The sequence below is a fragment of the Chaetura pelagica genome, unplaced genomic scaffold, assembly GCF_000747805.2.
Source record: "Chaetura pelagica isolate M959 unplaced genomic scaffold, ChaPel_1.0 scaffold271, whole genome shotgun sequence".
Classification (NCBI taxonomy): Eukaryota; Metazoa; Chordata; class Aves; order Apodiformes; family Apodidae; genus Chaetura; species Chaetura pelagica.
This window is the reverse complement of record NW_009952106.1, coordinates 1,269,542-1,286,914: the sequence shown is the minus strand read 5'-3', so window position 1 is coordinate 1,286,914 and position 17,373 is coordinate 1,269,542. Positions and strand designations below refer to the sequence as shown.

At 46.7% G+C, this 17,373-nt stretch overlaps 1 protein-coding gene across 1 annotated transcript in view; it reads right to left on the bottom strand.

The window, feature by feature from the left end:
- The window catches only part of MDGA1 (MAM domain containing glycosylphosphatidylinositol anchor 1), a 151,991-nt gene that overhangs the window by 13,834 nt on the left and 120,784 nt on the right, over positions 1–17,373 (bottom strand). Inside the window, exons 12-14 of the mRNA XM_010006021.1 lie at positions 16,936–16,959; positions 8,104–8,256; positions 6,787–6,921 (exon numbers count right to left, since the gene is read on the bottom strand). Coding sequence (XP_010004323.1) covers positions 6,787–6,921; positions 8,104–8,256; positions 16,936–16,959 — 312 coding nt within the window. The remainder of the gene's footprint in view (positions 1–6,786; positions 6,922–8,103; positions 8,257–16,935; positions 16,960–17,373) is intronic.

Sequence of the window (17,373 nt, the reverse complement as noted above, 5' to 3'; positions counted from 1 at the left end):
GCTGAGATCATATATTCTTCATAGAATCACAGAATGGCTAGGGTTGGAAGGGACTTTAAAGATCATCTAGCTCCTAACCCCCTGCATGGTCAGGGGAACCTTCCACTAGACCACCTTGCTCAAAGCCAAAATTCTTCCTGTTGAGCTGAAGACACTATTCAATATTTGTTCTTTGGACTCCTCCTCTGCCTGACCCAAGGACATGTGAGAGGTGAGTGCTTCAGGCCTGGGAAATAGTTTACTTCAGGAAGCCAGTTAGGCTGTGTTCCTAACTTTGAGGCAGGATGCATTAGAGCAAGAGACTCCATTCCCACCTCATGCCTGGCTGTACTTTCACCAGAAAACTTCAGGGGATTGGCTGAGACAGCAAGACTCTCAACATGGATCTGCAAAAGCCTTCAATTCAAGTACTGGGGTGTCTGTCATCCCTGCACAGCTCTCTTTGGGAGAGGAAGTCACTCCTGGAAGTCATGGTGATGACTAATACTTGTTGAGTATTTTTTTATTTTCTGGGAAACATTTCAATACGTTACAAATCTTGTCTTGTTGACGTTCAAGAACAGATTACGAAGTCTGCACAAGAAGTGCAAGATAATTATGCACTCTGGCTCCTCAGCCTTTACTCTGTCAGAGCACCCAGGGGGGTCTCCATATGTGCACCTGGAATGACCAACTTCAATTCTCCACTTGTACAGCTATGCCACTGATAAACTAGCTAATGGCCCATGGAAAGAAGAGTTACTTGGGAGTGCTAAAGGAGTAGCTGGATACACACTGAGAGCTCCCTTTCCTCCTATGTGTCTGTTAAGTTTTGTATCTAGCAATTTCAGGGTCTGAATAATTGATGCAACACCTGATGCCTCAGGAGACAATGAGGTTGCAGTGCATCCTTAGAACCACTCAGCTTTGCACAAGGCTGCTGCTGCTGCTGTGAGCTAAGTCTGAATGGAGAGACGCTCTGCTGAGAGCCTGAAGGAAGGGACGGGGGATCATAGCAGCTTCCCACCAGACTCAAATAACAGTGACTCAAACATGACCTGTGGGGATTCAGGGCATCTGCAGATGAATTGGTATCAGCAATCTGTGCCACTGACAACCTCTCCAACAAATTCTGGATCATGACTGGTAAGACAGAAGAAGATACTTTTGAAGAAAGCAAATTTTAAGTGGCTATCTCTATTGGGAACTTCATTCAGTGATGCCCTTTTAGTGAGGGGCAAGGAAACGTGATGATCAGTGCCCCCAGATTCAAGGTACTAAGCAGAATGCCTGCATCAACATGAAGACATATTATTTGTGGAATAAAAATGACATACAGCAGATCTACATCTGAATACCTTTCCTTCCTCTCCACGTCTTCTTCAGCTTTACATGTCAAGCTCTTTGCCTTAGGGATGGTTCATTCCCACATCTGCAAGCCATGTCAAGGATGCTGTTGATACTCTGTGTAAGAAACACCCAATGAAGGTGTAGACACATATTGGGCTCCAGCAAGAGTAACTAAAGGGAGTTCTCTGTCCTTGATTATACAGGAAGTTAGAGTAGATGATGTATTGGTCTCATCTGGTCTTAATAATCTTTAAATCTATGGCTCTAATCCAAAGTTTGCTGAAGTCTTTAGAAAAACAACGACTTCAGTGGTCTCTGGTTTGGAGCCATTGTATTGAACCTACAGAGCTTGAACGACATTTTACAAATATGTGGTTATCTTGCCAGGTATTTATAATTCTTAGTCATGCTGATGGTATTTGACTAACTTCCTCAAAGAATAAGCAGATACTACTAGAAGAGAACCCAGTCTATCCAAAGTGTCCATATCATAGCCCACAGGAAGCTGCTGGATGTCCACATGAAACATTAGTCAAATACACATCTGTTGATGGATGAATGAATAAAGCCAAGAGCCCATCCAAGTAAGTGGAAAAGAAATAGCATTTTAAAAAGGGAATACATTTTCTCATTACAAACTGTTCGCTCTACTCTAACTGCAACTTGTTTTTAAGAGCCTAGAGGGAAGTGAATCATACTCATTAGGAAAACCAGCCTCCTCTCAATCAATACAGTGAAGTAATCTCTACAGTAGAAATAATGGCATGTATTGAATGAATGATGCATTTGTATATAAGGTAAACTTTACTATATATCCAACAGAATGCAGCTACCTCCAGGGTGCCACCTGTATAACTGTGTGCAGTAGCAGGGTTCTGTGCTCATAAACAAGGTTTGGGTAGGAACAAGGGAGCCACAATGTTAAATCCTACAAAAAGGAAATTTTCATGGTTCAAATTTATTTTATGTTGACATAGCTGGTACCTATTAATCATAGAAAGTTGTAGGTTGGATGGGACCTTAAAGATCATCTAGTTCCAAAAGCTCGCTTGAAAGGCACCTACAAACATAATCTATTCCAATTGCCTGACCACTTTGATCACCTGTTGCATTGTGTGATCATCCTCTTATACGTTTCCTAATATCTAATCTAATCCTCCCTGATGCAGCTTTGAAGCATTCCCAAGCATCCTGTCACCGGATACCACACAGAAGAACTCAGAACCTCCATCCCCTCCTCAGGAAGGTGTAGAGAGCAATGAGTAGTTTACCATTTCAATGGAAGTTTCCCATCCTGATTATACATAAGCTGGACTTAGCTGAGGTGGTCAGATAAGGTCTGTGTCAGCATTACATTGGAACAATAGCGCCTTTATCTCTCCATGAGTTTCACAGATGCTGGACACATACCAGAAAATAAGCCTGTTCCCTGATTTCTGGGAGAGGAACTGACAATGATAAGACCATGACACCGTAGCTGCAGAAAGGAGGCTCAAAGTGCAAAAACTGCAAGTCAGGAGCAGGATCTTCAGACACTGGATTCAGTCAGACCCTGTTCTTGAAGCCCAGTTCTTGCCAGTTTCATTACAGCAAGCATCCGAACAGTCCCATCTTGGGAGGTACTCCAGGAAAGGAGTGGTCTTTGCCTTGTCCTCTCTCTGAGGCCAAATCTCGTCATAAGCCTGTGTGCAGTGACTGCTGCTATTAAGAACAAGGAAAACATAGTTTGAAAAAGGTCTACCAGTGAGCTCACAAATGAGAAGAAGACTACAAAAATGCTGCTTGGATACATCCTACAACACCACTTACATAGGTACCCCTGTGAGTAAGTAAACTCTGCCCCAAATGTTTTCCCCATGAGCACAGTGACTGGCTCATGAGATCAGGAGCTAGAGCATCTACAATCACTGTGTACCATGGCCACATAAAAAGCTAAATCCACTGGGTCTGTAATTCCCTCTTCCCTCTCCACAACATCTGTCCTGCAGCCTGACTGTGAAGGCATCTCTTGCTGCAGGATCTGCATGAGCATCAAGCAGCAGGCAGGAAGGAGGCTGTGAAGATCATAACTTGGGTGTTGCTGAGCTGGGAGATGTGAGAGAGAGGTGGCTGGGGACTGCAGTGAGAGCAGTTCTCCGGGCAGCCCCTGGGAAGGGAGCCCCAGGGAAGGAAGAAAGTGGATCCTGATGGCTGAAGCAGGGACTTGAAGATCTGCTCCCAGGTATGATGCTGACTCACCAAGCCAGCTTGACAAAGAGCCTTTTTGAACTTGGCAACTGGTCGCTGTGTGCCGTGGGTGGCTTCCTCTCCTGAAGCAAGCAATTCCTTATTTGATATATCTCCACTTGCCACAAGCCAGACACCCTTGCTCTTGAATGCCTAGTGGAAACGGGGCTGCTTTCCTTTCCCTCCCCCTGATTTTTGTGTTTGGGCTGGCAGGATCAGAGGGCAATACGAACGCTTGCTCTGGAATGGGTCAGGGGAAGGAAAACCGAAGACTAAACCACCCCAGAACAGGAATTGCCTCCAGGGAGTTCCCCTTCACTCTGCTCTCTCATCGGCTGAGAGAGATTCAACATCACCCTGCTCTGCTAGTCACTGAATATTTTATACCATGGCTACAAGTGCTCCATTTGTATTCTGTTTCTCTCTTTCGTCATATCTATTATAAACGAGTAGTGTCTGGGAACTCTCCCAGGGAAGATTTGCCTGGATAGCTACAGATATTTTATAGTCAAATTGTGAGAGCAAACCAGCTTTCAAGTTCTGTAGAGGGGGGAAAAAAAGTAATAAAAGGGTTATTAAAAAAATAAATAAATGTCGGGATTTTATACGGCTTCTTTTCATAGTGACAGTGCTTCAGTTTGCTCCACCAGGGAGCTGGAGCTGCTAGCAGAGGCTTGGGCTGGGAGGTGTCCTCTTGCTGGCACTGTCTGCCAACAGGAGCAATCTGATACACTCTCACTAAGTGCTATGGCTGTCTCAGCAGAGCTGGCATCTGGCTTAGCAGTGTCTACAGGCATCAGGGAAGCAAGACATGGCTCAGGGTTGTAGCACCCCATCTTTACCTTCATATTGTTCTGTCTCCTCACTTGACAGGAGAGGTCCTAGCAAGGAGCCCAATATCTGAGAGGGAATACTCTCCTCCAACCCAGGGCTGAAGGAGAAGAGCTGAAGAAACTTGCTTTGCCCTCAGGCAGGCTTCCACTTCCCCAGGGGACTCTGAGAGGACTTCAGCCACCAAGGGCATTGAGCCTGGCACCATCTCAACAAGCTAAAGCTTTCTGGCAGGGTTTCACAACCTGCACACAAGCAAAACCAGCCAGGGAGTAACCAACATGCACAAGAAATGTATATCAAGCCAGTAGACTGGCTGGTGAGACAGGTGTGTCCCAAATGCAGGTTTGCTCGTGCATGTACAGGGATGAGGACACCTATGTCACGATTGGTCCTGAAAGAAACTCCAGAGTAGGGAGCAGGTACAAGGTACTGGATTTCAGTTTGCAGACAGAAATATTATAGGTTTGCTAGACTAAGCCACATATGCCACAGGCCAAGAGAAAAAGAATGTTTTCTTATTTCTTACTTTTTCATCCTCTATCTAGTCAGCCTAATTTAAAAATAATTTACTCAGCTCAGTAGCACTCACCCTGCAAATCATCATATGGCATCATATGGCAGAAAAATTTATCAGCCCCTTTGTGCAAGAAGAGGAAAATGGGGAACAGGCAAGGGGCAGTAACTTTGAGTATGAAGGGAAAAATCAACAGATATAAAAGGCATCTGAAGCTGTAGAATCAAAAGCGGCATTCAGTGGCTTTCTTAGGTCTTGGGAGTCACTATTTTGCTCTGGGCAATTTGTGGGTGGAGTAAATGAATAGAGAGTTAAAATGTGAAAAGCCAAAAAACTGTAATGAATTTATTCACTGGCATGTCCAGTCCACCCCATCTCCAGACAGACCACCACGTGAGAGCTGGAGAACAGAGCCCTCTTCCAAAAGTAAGCAAAAGCTGATGGGCTTTTTCTTTCTCCATGAAATAAACATGTATCTATGACACATAGGTGTATTCCTAAAGGAAACAGAGCAAGAGAGGCCTCCTCCCTCTACATCTTCTACCTTGCCAGTCTCCCACCTGTCTGGCCCACCCTTTATTGCGGTCACAAAGAATGAGATCCCTCTCAAAGCCTCCAGGAGAAGACGTGCAGGAATTGGGCAGCAAGGCTGACTGACAACTGCAGGGAAGGAGGGAGGTTGCCAGCCAGCATTAACAGCTGTGCTACATCAGTTAGGCAAGACCAGCAGGTCCAGGAAAACCTGGTGTGAACCAACACTGACAGTGCTCTGCATGAACAACCTGCCATGGCCAGCATGAAGACAGCACAGAGCAGCCTGTCTGCAGGGGGAATGAAGGTGCATGCAAACACCTCCGACCTGTCAAAACTCTGAGTGCAGGCAGCAAATATGAGCCTTCAGAGCAAAGAAAGAGATGGAGACCTGTTCAGTCAACCACAGCCCAGTACCCATGCGGTCAGGGGTTCAGCCTCATCCCCAATGAGAGAAGGAGATCCCAGATTTTGCAGCTTAACCTCTCTGCCATGCTACACATGGCCAGAGACATGATGGCTGGACTCAGGAGCAGGTTCCTTCCCAGTGACATCAACTGTGCCAAAGCAGAGAGCTGTTAATTAACCTCGTTTATTGAAGGGCGGACACATTCCTGCCTGGGCCCCGATTTTTCAGTCAGGCTCCAGTCCAGCAGGTGATTAATAACCCGCCGTGCTGTGGGGAAGAGTGCATCTATTATTCAAATTAATGAAATTATAATCAAGAGGTGACAAATTAGCAATTGCTCCTTAACTGGATATGGAAACTCATTAGTGTGCCAGGCGCTTCTGGGGCACTCGCTGCACTCATGGGTTTATTGTTAGAGAGGAGGGAGTCAGGGGAGCAGACAGACACTTGGCACAGCTGAGGGAACATGCATCCTGCCCACCCAAAAATAACTGCAGCCACTGAAGAGTCCTCTGGCCCCACAAAGCCCCTCTACCTCCATCTCCTCTCCGACAGACAGACTCTTCATCTGGTGTCCTGCTGCCTGGAGCAATGTGGCTGTGGCTGTGAGCAGAGAAATGTGTGCACATGGGTACAGTGCTCTTTTTGGGGGTGTGTGGGAGAGACCCTTATGCCAGAGGAGGAGCAAGACAGAAGAGAAAGAGTGATGGCTGACCATACAACACTGGTCTGAGGATGTGCTGCAGCAGCCTCACAACCCTGACACAGCTGGGGTGTGGGTAAGGGACAAGTATCTGAAAGCATCTGCCCACCCTGGTGCTTTGAGCAGTGAAGTAGGACTAATGACTGGCTGGCTGCAGGCACGGCTGGTTGAACTGAGACTGGAGATCCTCCCTGACAGCCCACACCGGGCTGGGATTACCCTTCCCCAGATGGTACTCACCGATGTGCTTCCCATACATGTGGTAGTAGAAGGAGACACAGTAATACTTGGCAGTAATGTTGTAGAGGGGGCTGATGAGCCGGGCCTTGTCTCCTGTCACTCGGGGCCGGGATGCCTCGATGAACATGTAATAACCTGCAGAACGAGAGGGAAAGGTGGGGAAAGGCAGAGTGGGCCGTGTATCCCTCCCAGCAGGCGGTGGGATGGCAGAGGCTGGGAGACCACTCCTCTGAGAGACATGGCCTTGCTCTTCCCATCTGCTCTACACCCACTCTGATCCCAGCCAGAGACACTTGCAGGACGCCTCCTCTGCCTCCGCAGTACTTAGGGGAGAGCAGCAGCACCAGCAGACCTGCTGTGGGTGCCTGCAGCAGCCGAGTCCCTGGACATGCACACATTTACATCTGCCTGGGTGCAAAATGAGCCTTCGTTCTGCAAACGAGGAGACCCAGAGCTGACTGTGCTGTGTAAGGAGAAAATCAGAAAGAGAAGGAAGAGACAATTCCAGCTTAATTTCCCTGCTTCAAGCAGAGGGAGAGAGGATTTGGTATATCTGGCCTAAACCATATTGTTATCTAAAGAGAACAATAGCAAAGTAGTTGTTAACAACCCAGGGAGGAACAGATTAGCTACTGAATTTGTTGGCATCATTTTCAATGCTCAATCAGGCCGGTGCACTGAACACTAATGGGAAAAGCCATTTACTCAGCTGGCCATTGGAAGTTCCCCCTTTTTTTTTCTGAGTTCAAAGATTCGTGCTTGCATACAAATTTACTCTCTTCATTAGAGAAAGAGGAAAGTAATATCCAGCTGAAATGGGAGCATATACTCCATGCACAGCTGATGTGAGCAATACACACCATCAGTCTCCTCCAGCTAGAGGTGAGGCACTTGCTGCCACCCTGCAGGCAGCTCCCTCCCCTCATGCTCCTGCTTGGTACTAAGGAGATCTGTTTGCCTCCCTGAGACCTTCTCTGAGTAAACAGCTGGCTAAAAACAGCAAGTGCATTCCTAGGTGTTAGAGATGTTCTCCTCCTTGTTTATCATTTTTTTTACTTCAAAACAAGCATCAAATGGGACAAGGGCATTATGCAGCAGGCAATTAGCTGGTAACAAGAACTGATGCTCACACTATTCCCTTAAACAAAGCCGTGGGCGTTTTAATTGTGTATTTAATGCCAATCAGTAACATGCAAATTAACTGCCTGCTCTCTGCACTCGGTGGGGAGGAGAAGCGTGTGGTGCAGAAAGCAGATCAGCACTCCAGCAGCTCCCAGAACTCCTGACAAGCCAAAGGAAACCCAGAGGTGTGCCTACCCTCCGGCGTACCGCTGATGTCCGTGGGGGGCCCCGTGTTGACGGTGCGTTTGGGATTCTGAGTCAGGGCGTTCTGCCGGGTCCAGTCAAAGTTGTCCATCTTGTCTTGCACGAAGCCACAGATCTTCTCGTCCTCAAAGCGGCAGGTGTTATCTGCGGGGAGGGAAAGGGCTGGTCAGCTGCAGCTTTTCAGATCTCCTCCCCAAGGCTTCCCGGGTGCTCGCGGCCAGTTGCTGTGCCACCACTGTGGCTCTGCATCAAGCTGAGGACAGAGAGGCAGCCCCTGACCTCAGGAGGAGGCTGACAAGGAATATATCTGTGATTAGCATGATTATGGAAGGGTTCATCCGGGTTGATGGATGTGATGGTCTGATGAAATGGAAGAAGGCTATTAGGGCTAAAGAGAAAGAAAGATTCTGCTGGGAGGTCTGAGCGGACAAATGTAGAGGAGGGTAAAAAAGAGCACTGAGGGTAAACAGGCCACAGGGGCTTTTAAACCAGAACAACTTGATGGTAGAATAATTTCCCCAGGAGAAAGGAAAAAGCACCAGTAGATGACCCCACTTGGGGATATATATTAAAGTAAACTAGGACACACATGAAAAAAATCAGATGTGGACAAGAGGTCAGCTCAGTACTACAAATGTGTCATTTTGCTAGAGTACATCCAATTTATACCAGCTAAAAGGTCCATTTGATATTGCAGCTTATGCCCTTTCCCCTAACAAAATAAGTTGTGTAGGTAAAAGATTTTTATGTAGGATCAACCGTATGTGCAATAGGGCTTGGTTTTATTACTACCACAGAACAGTCACACCCTACAGCAATATTGTAAGACAGGTGAAAAATCTTGTACAGACATAACCCAATATGGACTTGCAGAGATTGGAATTAATTGAACTTGACCCAGCTGAGGACAGGAACCTTTGTGGTAAAAAGGTAGCTCCTGAGCCACAAAAACAAAGGCTAAGAACCAGCTTTGCGCTGCTGACACAGTAGGAGAGGGATGGAAGAAAAAGGCAGAAAAGAAAGACAAAACAGATCCAAGACCAAATTTGGAAATTGTTTTGTGTTCTGAAAGGTCCCTGGGCAGAAACCAAAGCTGAAGAATGGGCTGAGAGTGGGATCTCAGACCTCACCAGCAGTGCAGACACAGTAAGCACGGATCTCCTTCACTTTTGTCTTTATGCAAGAGCAAGGAGGTGTGCTGTGAAATGGAAAGATAAACTATTTAAAACCAACAAAGGAAGACATACAGAAAGGAAAATAAGGCTCTTTCTAAGGGCTTTGTATGTGCTAGAAACCTAATCCATGGCATTCTGGTGCAAGAGGCTCAAGTTTTTGGGTTTTATTTCCCACACTGTTCCTGTTATCATGCCCAAACAAAAAGAAGCCCAAATGCTTACTTGGGCTCATGCATTTCTGTATCTTCAGCGGTGGTTTGCTCTGCTACCTGGGCAGCAGGCTTTCTGTACTAGCATGGATGACTCTGGCAGGACACTTAGGGAAGGGCATGGTCAGCAACATATGGGCTGGGTGCCAAGGAAAGCTTTCTGCAACGCCAGAGCCGAAAGTTCCAGACATGGTACATTGTGAAGGTAGGAGCTTCATTCATCTACCAAAATCTGCCATCTTTACCAGAGAGAAGAAGCTACCTGTGAAATGAACAGCATCTTGACTCTGAGCTGCTGCTCCTCCTGGTTCCTACCCTGCAGCTAAGGCCCTCCCCATGCCCTCCCATTTAGAAATGAAAACAACCACCATCCAAACAAACATCAAAAGCCTGCAGACACCTGCAGGAAAATGGGGTCTCCATGCTGTTGTTGCCCCTCTTTCCTGTCTCTCTTTAGCATCCCACCAAAGCAGTGAGAAAAGAGTAGGCAACCGCCTGCTGAAGCACACAAAAAGGTCTTCACCACTGCAGGCTGGGCACTGTGCTGCAAAGCCATCAGGTTGGTTCACAGAGCAGGGCAGCTGGGTCTTCTGTAAGCTCAGTGGGAAACACTGCTGCTGCAAGCTGAACGAAACCACTGGGAGCTCAGCTGGGCTGGCTGCTTAACTGCTGATTAACCCTGGCTAAGTGCTTTCAGTTCAAGCTGCTCGTTTCTAATTAGCATCCTAATCCAAATTAGCCACTGCTCTGAAGTGCCAACCAGAGGAGGCCACATGGCAGCTGGAGCTGAAGGAGAAGGGAGGAGCAGGGAGCAGATGATGAGGCAGACGCCCATGGGGTCTGAGGCAGCGCAACTGTGTGGGCTGGGAAGCCCTTTTGTCCTCAGGACAAGGAGATGGAGGGGGAAGAGGGTGAGAAAGCAGCTGTTAAGGGTTCTTCCCCAGCCCCTGTGGCTGAGAGGAGGGAGTTTGTGGCTACATCAAACACTGAACCATCACTGATCCTCAGAGGAGGGGCTGGTGGCCAGAAGTTTTTTGATATGGCTGGGTTGGTCTAACACCCCAGCTTCTCTCCATCGGACAGAAGACAAACATTTGCATGGCTCTAGCTCACCAGTTGCCAGATGCAGTTAGAAGACACAAGTTTTCTCTTACAATGGCATTATCCTACACAGCAGGATCCGCCATCACTGTCCTTTTGCAATGGTTTGCACCTCTGACCCTGCTGAGCAAACAAGATTTTCAGAGGAGAAAGATGTCACAAAATTCCCTTAGGAGGGAATATCAGATGCTGAAAGCTTTAACAGCCAGGCCAGCCAGGCAACTGAGTGAGAAGGACTAAACTCACAAAGGATGAGGCCCAGAAACCAAAGGAGAGGCCCAAGCTCAGACTGAGATCAGAGAGAGCTGTGCGAGACAAGAGGACCAAGGACAGAATTCTCAGCTTAGCACCAAGGCCTGGTCATGCCAACAGATGGACTACTGTGCTTCCTTTGTAAAAAGCCACACACATCCATGGGATAAGACTGCTCAGAGAAGATTTGAGAGCTTGAAGAGAGCTTTTTTAGAGCCAAAACAGGTCCCTGACTCCATTCTCTCCTCTCACTCAGATGCAGCTACTTCCAGAAGGCAGTATTTCCAGCAGGGAACATAAAACAGAGAAGGGTCCTATGCACCACAGAGACCACAACATGGTCAGGCTTATGTGGAAGCAAGTTTGCTGTGCAGAAGTGTATAACTACATCACATTGCCTCTGCTTAGCTCAGGATCTCAAGACACTTTGCAATAACAACTGAATAAAGCTTTTTAACATCTCTATGAGGTAGCAATGCCTCTTTCTATATATCTCCTGCACTACATGTGGGGAAGCAGATGCATAGAAGTATAGAGAGGCATGTGCCAAAGCTGGAAACACAACCCAAGTGCTCTGACTCTGGGTCCTTTGGTTTAAAAGAAGCCACAGGAAGGCAAAGTTCTGGTGTTTCTCTGAGCTAGAAGTGGAGGCGCCCAGAATAACTAAGAGATGTTTGGAGCAGTTTGGGACACTCTGGATAATTATCAGCAAGGCTCACTAGAAGAAACCTGGCAGATCCAGCCCAAAAGAAAATCTTTTAAATGACCTGCTGTGTCTCAGAGGCCACAGCAGTGATCTAACTGTTGACCTCAGCTATGTGAAGCAAACCTTTCCGCAGACTCACACCATCTGAGTGGCTCAGCACTGCAGCACAAAGGAAGCTTCCTGTTTAAAAATTAAACAGTGGATTTAAATATTGAACACAGAAGTTGTGCTCTGGATTGTTAGAGGCGAGGTGAAGGTGGCAGGGGAGCTGGTTCCTCAAAGGCTGGAGTTAGCACTGTCTTCACCAAACAGATTTCCTTGGCAGACTTTGCAGTGGTGGCAGCTCAAAGTGCAGAGATGTTTGCTCCTGGTTACAGATACCTCCCTTCATTACCAAGGGAGAGACCTCTGCTGTGGCTATTAGCATTTCTTGTTGCTTTGCCTTCTTGAGAAACAGAATGGAGGTTTTCATTTCAAGTCCTTAGGGGAAAGCCATCCCTGCTCCTGAAATCCTGGCTGCCAGATGAATGCAAAAAATAACTTGGTTCTAGCTGCAGACTGTGAGTGAATAGCAGACAGAGCACACTTGAATGAAATTGCCTTTGTCATTTAGCTGTGGTCTCATGACTGAAACTGTCTTGGAGCAAAAGGGATCATGCCCCGAGCCTCAGGTCTGTTGCAAACCTGCTGCATGAGCCACAAAGGATCTCCTTTCCTCTGGAGATCAGTTTCCCCATCTAGGAGATGAAGATTATGAAAACTGTATTGTGACCTCAAAGTGCATTGAGATCTAAGAAACAGCATAGAATCCTAGGATCATAGAATGGTTAAGGCTGGAAGGGACTTTAAAGGTCATCAGGTTCCAACCTCATGATCCCTGCTTATGGCAGGGACACTTCACACTAGATCACTCATCCAACCTGGCCTTGAAGACCTCCAGGGAGGGGGCTTCCACAAGCTCCCTGGGCAACTTATTTCAGCACCTTACTACCCTCATGGTGAAGAATTTCTTCCTGATGTCTAACCTAAATCTCCCCTCTTTCAGTTAAAAACATTACCCCTTGTCCTATCACTACACACTCTGGTGAAAAGTCCCTCCCTACTTTTCCTGTAACCCCTTCAGGTACTGGAAGGTGCTATAAGGTCCTTCTAGAGCTTTCTCTTCTCCCAGCTGAATAGCCCAAACTCTCTCAGCCTGTCCTCATAGCTCCAGCCCACTGATCATCTTTGTGGCTCTTCTCTAGACCCTCTCCAACAGCTCCATGTCTTTCCTGTGATGAGGGCTCCAGAGCTGTACACAGTACTCCAGGTGTGGGGAGAATGGAGAGAGGACTTTGGGGTGGTAGTAGACGAGAATGCTGTTGGCCCTCTGGGCTGTGAGCACACACTGGTGGCTCATGTAGAGTTTCTCATCTACTACCACCCCAAAGTCCTCTCTCCATTCTCCCCAGAGCCTGTATTTGTGCCTGGGGTTGCACTGACCCAGGTGCAGGACTTTGAACTTGGCCTTGTTGAACTTCATGAGGTTGGCACTGGCCCAGCTCTCCAGCCTGTCAAGGTCCCTCCGGATGGTGTCCCTTCCCTCTAGGTGTCAACTCTTTCACACAGCTTGGTATCATCAGTAAACTTGCTGAGGAAACACTCAATCCCACTGTCCATGTCTCCAGCAAAGATGTTGAACAGCACTGGTCTCAGTGACTCCTGAGGAACACCACTTGTCACTTGCCTCCACTTGGACATTGAACCACTGATCACAACTCTCTGGTGAGGCCATCCAGCCAATTACTTATCCACTGAGTGGTCCATCTGTCAAATCCATGTCTTGTCAGTTTGGAGACCAGGATGTCACATGGGACAGTGCCAAACACCTTGCACAAATCCAGGTAGATGACATCAGTTGCTCTGCTACCATCCACCATCTCTGTAGCCTTGTTGTAGAAGGCCACCAGATTGGTCAGGCATGACTTGCCCTTAGTGAAGTCATGTTGGCTGTCACCAATCACCTCTTTATTTTCCATGTGCCTTAGCAGATTTTCTAGGAGTATCTGCTCCATGATCTTGCCGGGCACAGAGATGAGTCTGACCAGCCTGTAGTTCCCCAGATCTTCCTTTTTCCTCTTTTTAAAAATAGGGGCTATGTTCCCTTTTTTTCAATCAGCAGGAGCCAGACCACCATGACCTCTCTAATATGATGGTCAGAGGTTTAGCAACTGCATCAGCCAGCTCCCTCAGGACCCGTGGATGGACCCCATCAGGTCCCATAGGCTTGTCCCCCTTCAGATTCCTTAGATGGTCACGAAACTGTTCTCCTACAGTGGGGGATCGCACCATCCAGCTCATTATCTGCCTCCCTGATACTCCACAACCTCCTCACTGTGCCCTGCAGCTCAGCTATCTGCTGTAGGAGGTCATTCACCTGCTCACAGTTTTTGTAACCTTTTCCATGGTAAGTTTCTAAAACATTTATAACCAGTCATGGAAGAAAGCTCCACAATGCCATAGCTGGTTGGGTCATACTGGATTGCCATCTGCTTTAATATCTCCATCTGGGGTGAAGGGATAACATGGCCCAGATAATCTCATCTGCTATCATGATACAAGGAATTGGTGGCAGTCACCTTTTTTGACCTTTGTTACACACATTCCTGAGGAATGGGCACACAATTGAGAAATACAACCTTGAACATCAGGTCTGCATCTCATTCCCACATGTTCATACTGGGGCAACAAGCTCAGATTCCTCTTGACTATGAGGTGTTATCAGAGACAGGACACACCAGGACTAGTCAGTAAGCAACAAGCCAGCATGATCTACAACAACCAGCATCTGGTATTGATCACCACCCACTGTCCTTGTCTGTGATCGCAACAAATTTTATCACCACACACAGCCAGACTGCAGATACATGAGTATTGGCTGCTCTGGAAGGGCAAGACACACTGGCCAACAGAAAAATGAACCACCAAAACAAACAAACCAGCAATCTCATATGTTTTTAATGACTTCATCACCAAGGTTGCAAGGCTACAGCTGCTAGAACCATGGAAACCAAACTGTTCACTGCTGATGAGCTGGAATAGCTTGCAAGGCAGTCCTGCAGGGTTTGGGTTACACAGTGAAGGCTACATCCAAATTAAATTGCAAGGGAGAAGTAAGAAGGACAGAACAGATTCCCCAGTGCTGGAATTTAGTCATGACATTAAAATTATCAGTTATTCTTAGATATCTTGAAGGTAATACCTTTGAGATAAGATAATTCTAAGACAGCTTTTTACAGAAAAATTCTGGTTTTTAGAACCAGATTAAATTCTTTTTAAGACTTAGGGTTAGTCTTCCTGCTAGCCTCTAAATATTTGAAATCTTCAATGTCCTTTGTTCACTTCCTCTGCTTTTACTTTGCCTTTGCTTTATAACCCCAGTAACTGGATCTGTAACCATGCCACATGCATGCCTGCCCCAATGTCATTAACATCTTATTAGTCTGAAAGAGAAAATGCATGAAGAAATAATTGTATTAAGTAACTCTCAGGAGTTTGCAAATTAATCACCATTGTGCATGGCCTTGGATCAGGCTGCCAGAGGCATTAATCATCTGATCTCTGCCTTTCACTTGAGAGATCTCAATGTTTGCTCCCAGAATTTGGCTGGGCAGCCTAGCGTGGGGATACCTTTACAAACCCTTTTCCCTGAAGGTGGTGGTAGCAGGGAAAGTGGGAAAATAATTGGTAGTATAAGGGATTTCTGTGTTACTGGGATGAGAGTCTGGGAACTGAGCTGTGGTCCAGAGACAGAGCTAAGAGCCTTTGGGCTCGTATTTCACCGGCAGCAGGTCTGAGAGCAAGGGGCATCTCTGAAATCAGTGTGCTGGGTGCAACTTCAGGCAGCCAGTCTCAAGGCATGAACTCAGGAGAAAGACCCTGATGACTGGCCCAGATGTCCCAATATCCAGCACAGGCTGGGTAATTTGAGAGTTAAGGAGAAAATCTCGAGTTACCCAGCCTGTGCTGGACATCAGCTTTACTGTGTGCAAATACAAGAGTGGCTGAATTATCCAGCACCACAGGCAAACTTCATGCAGTTGTTCTGGTCTCAATCAAACTGCCAAAGCAACCTCAGGCGAGCAGTCTGAAGGCTCAGTTTACAAAGACCCAAAAGGACTGATACAATTAGGAACAAAGATGGTCTGGCTTTGCCAGTGATTTATATAGTGTGAAACCAAGCAGCAGAAGGCTAGATGTTGTCACTTCATCCTGTAGCTTGGGATGCTAGCCTCCTCCAGCAAGTACCAAGGGACACATTCTGGAGTGGGTCCCTGGCAATATGCTCAGTGTTTCCCGGCCAGTCTCTCTCTCCAACCATCCTCAGACTGAGTTTACAAGAGTGAATGCCTTGTGGCTACCTTAACAAGATAATCCCACATCCTGATTCATGGCTACTGTTGCCTAATCCTGGTTTCTCCTTCCCACTGCTACCCTGCAGTGCAACAGTAGCACTTGTCTAGACATACAATGTGTAATAGATAAAAAAACTGAACGCTGACTCAGCAGCTAGAAACAGGGAGAAAGAAAACTACATGAAACTACCTACTCCCCATGGACCACCAGCAAGTAGTCTGCCCATTTCTGCCAAAGAGCTTTGCCTGGATTTATATCCAACAACTGAAGCAAAAAAACTTTTTTTTCATCCCCTGAAGATCACTCCACCACTACTTACAGCACACTAGAAATCCTCTTTTATGCTTGATGGGTACCATAATGCTCTTGTTAAAGACCATTGTTCTGAGATGTTGTGTATTCTGCTCTCAAAATCAATGGAAACTCTGGGTGTTCGATAAAGATGGGCCTGTACCTTGGCAGGAATGACCAAAAGGTAAATAAGCAAGTAAACCGTGGTGGCACTGAAGGAATAAAAGAAAGGAACTGATCAAAGAGTTTGCAAGAAAAGCCAGATCTGATCTGGAAACTGCTCCATACCAGCTTGCAGAGACATCAAGTGGTATCTTTGCTGGTCTGAAGGGAACAGGGGATATACATTCCTTAATGACAAATATTTTGGGGAACATTTAATAACCTGCTTACTGGATGCAGACCGCTCATGTTAGGGGGAGGGTGGGTTCCAGATCTCAGCCTATCCAGTCACAGAGACACCAAGCATGAAGAGGAGGCATGTCTCTGGCATATATCTTCTGGCAATAACTTGAGGTACAACAAATCATATTACTTACTGGAAGCACTAGTGTATGCAATTTCATCCTCTACTGGGGAAAAAGATTTAGTTAAGTCAGTTGTGTATTCCAGCTGTTTGGCTTGTCTGATCTGCTGTGGCACTTGTTAACATGCATAACATTCAAAGCATAAATAAAAAGGACTTGTTGCTTACCTGTTGGGTTGGGATAGCTGATTGCTGGAAGAGGAAATAGAAAAACATGTCAGAACAGCTAGCGCTCCCTGAAATAGCAAATCACAATCAAAGTCTGAAAATAAAACAAACACATCAAGAAAGGTCACTGAGGCACAAATCTTCCTGCAGCATCCCTGTGAAACAGCAGCACTCGCTGTCTGCCTTGGTGATTGAACAAGATGCTGACTGTCTGATCCCAGCAGCAATCGAGCTTAAGGAAACCCCATCTAAGGAGAGATCCCAGGATCACACAGAGGAACCCTTTCAGCAACCCAGGCTGCTTTTTTAGAGCACCCATTGGACCTAAAGCTTGGGTATCTAAGAGGGACATCGGAATAAGACACTGGAAATCTGAGACAACAGGTATCCTGGGGTATACACCAGTGACAGTTGTCGCTCTGTGGGACAAGAGTGTTG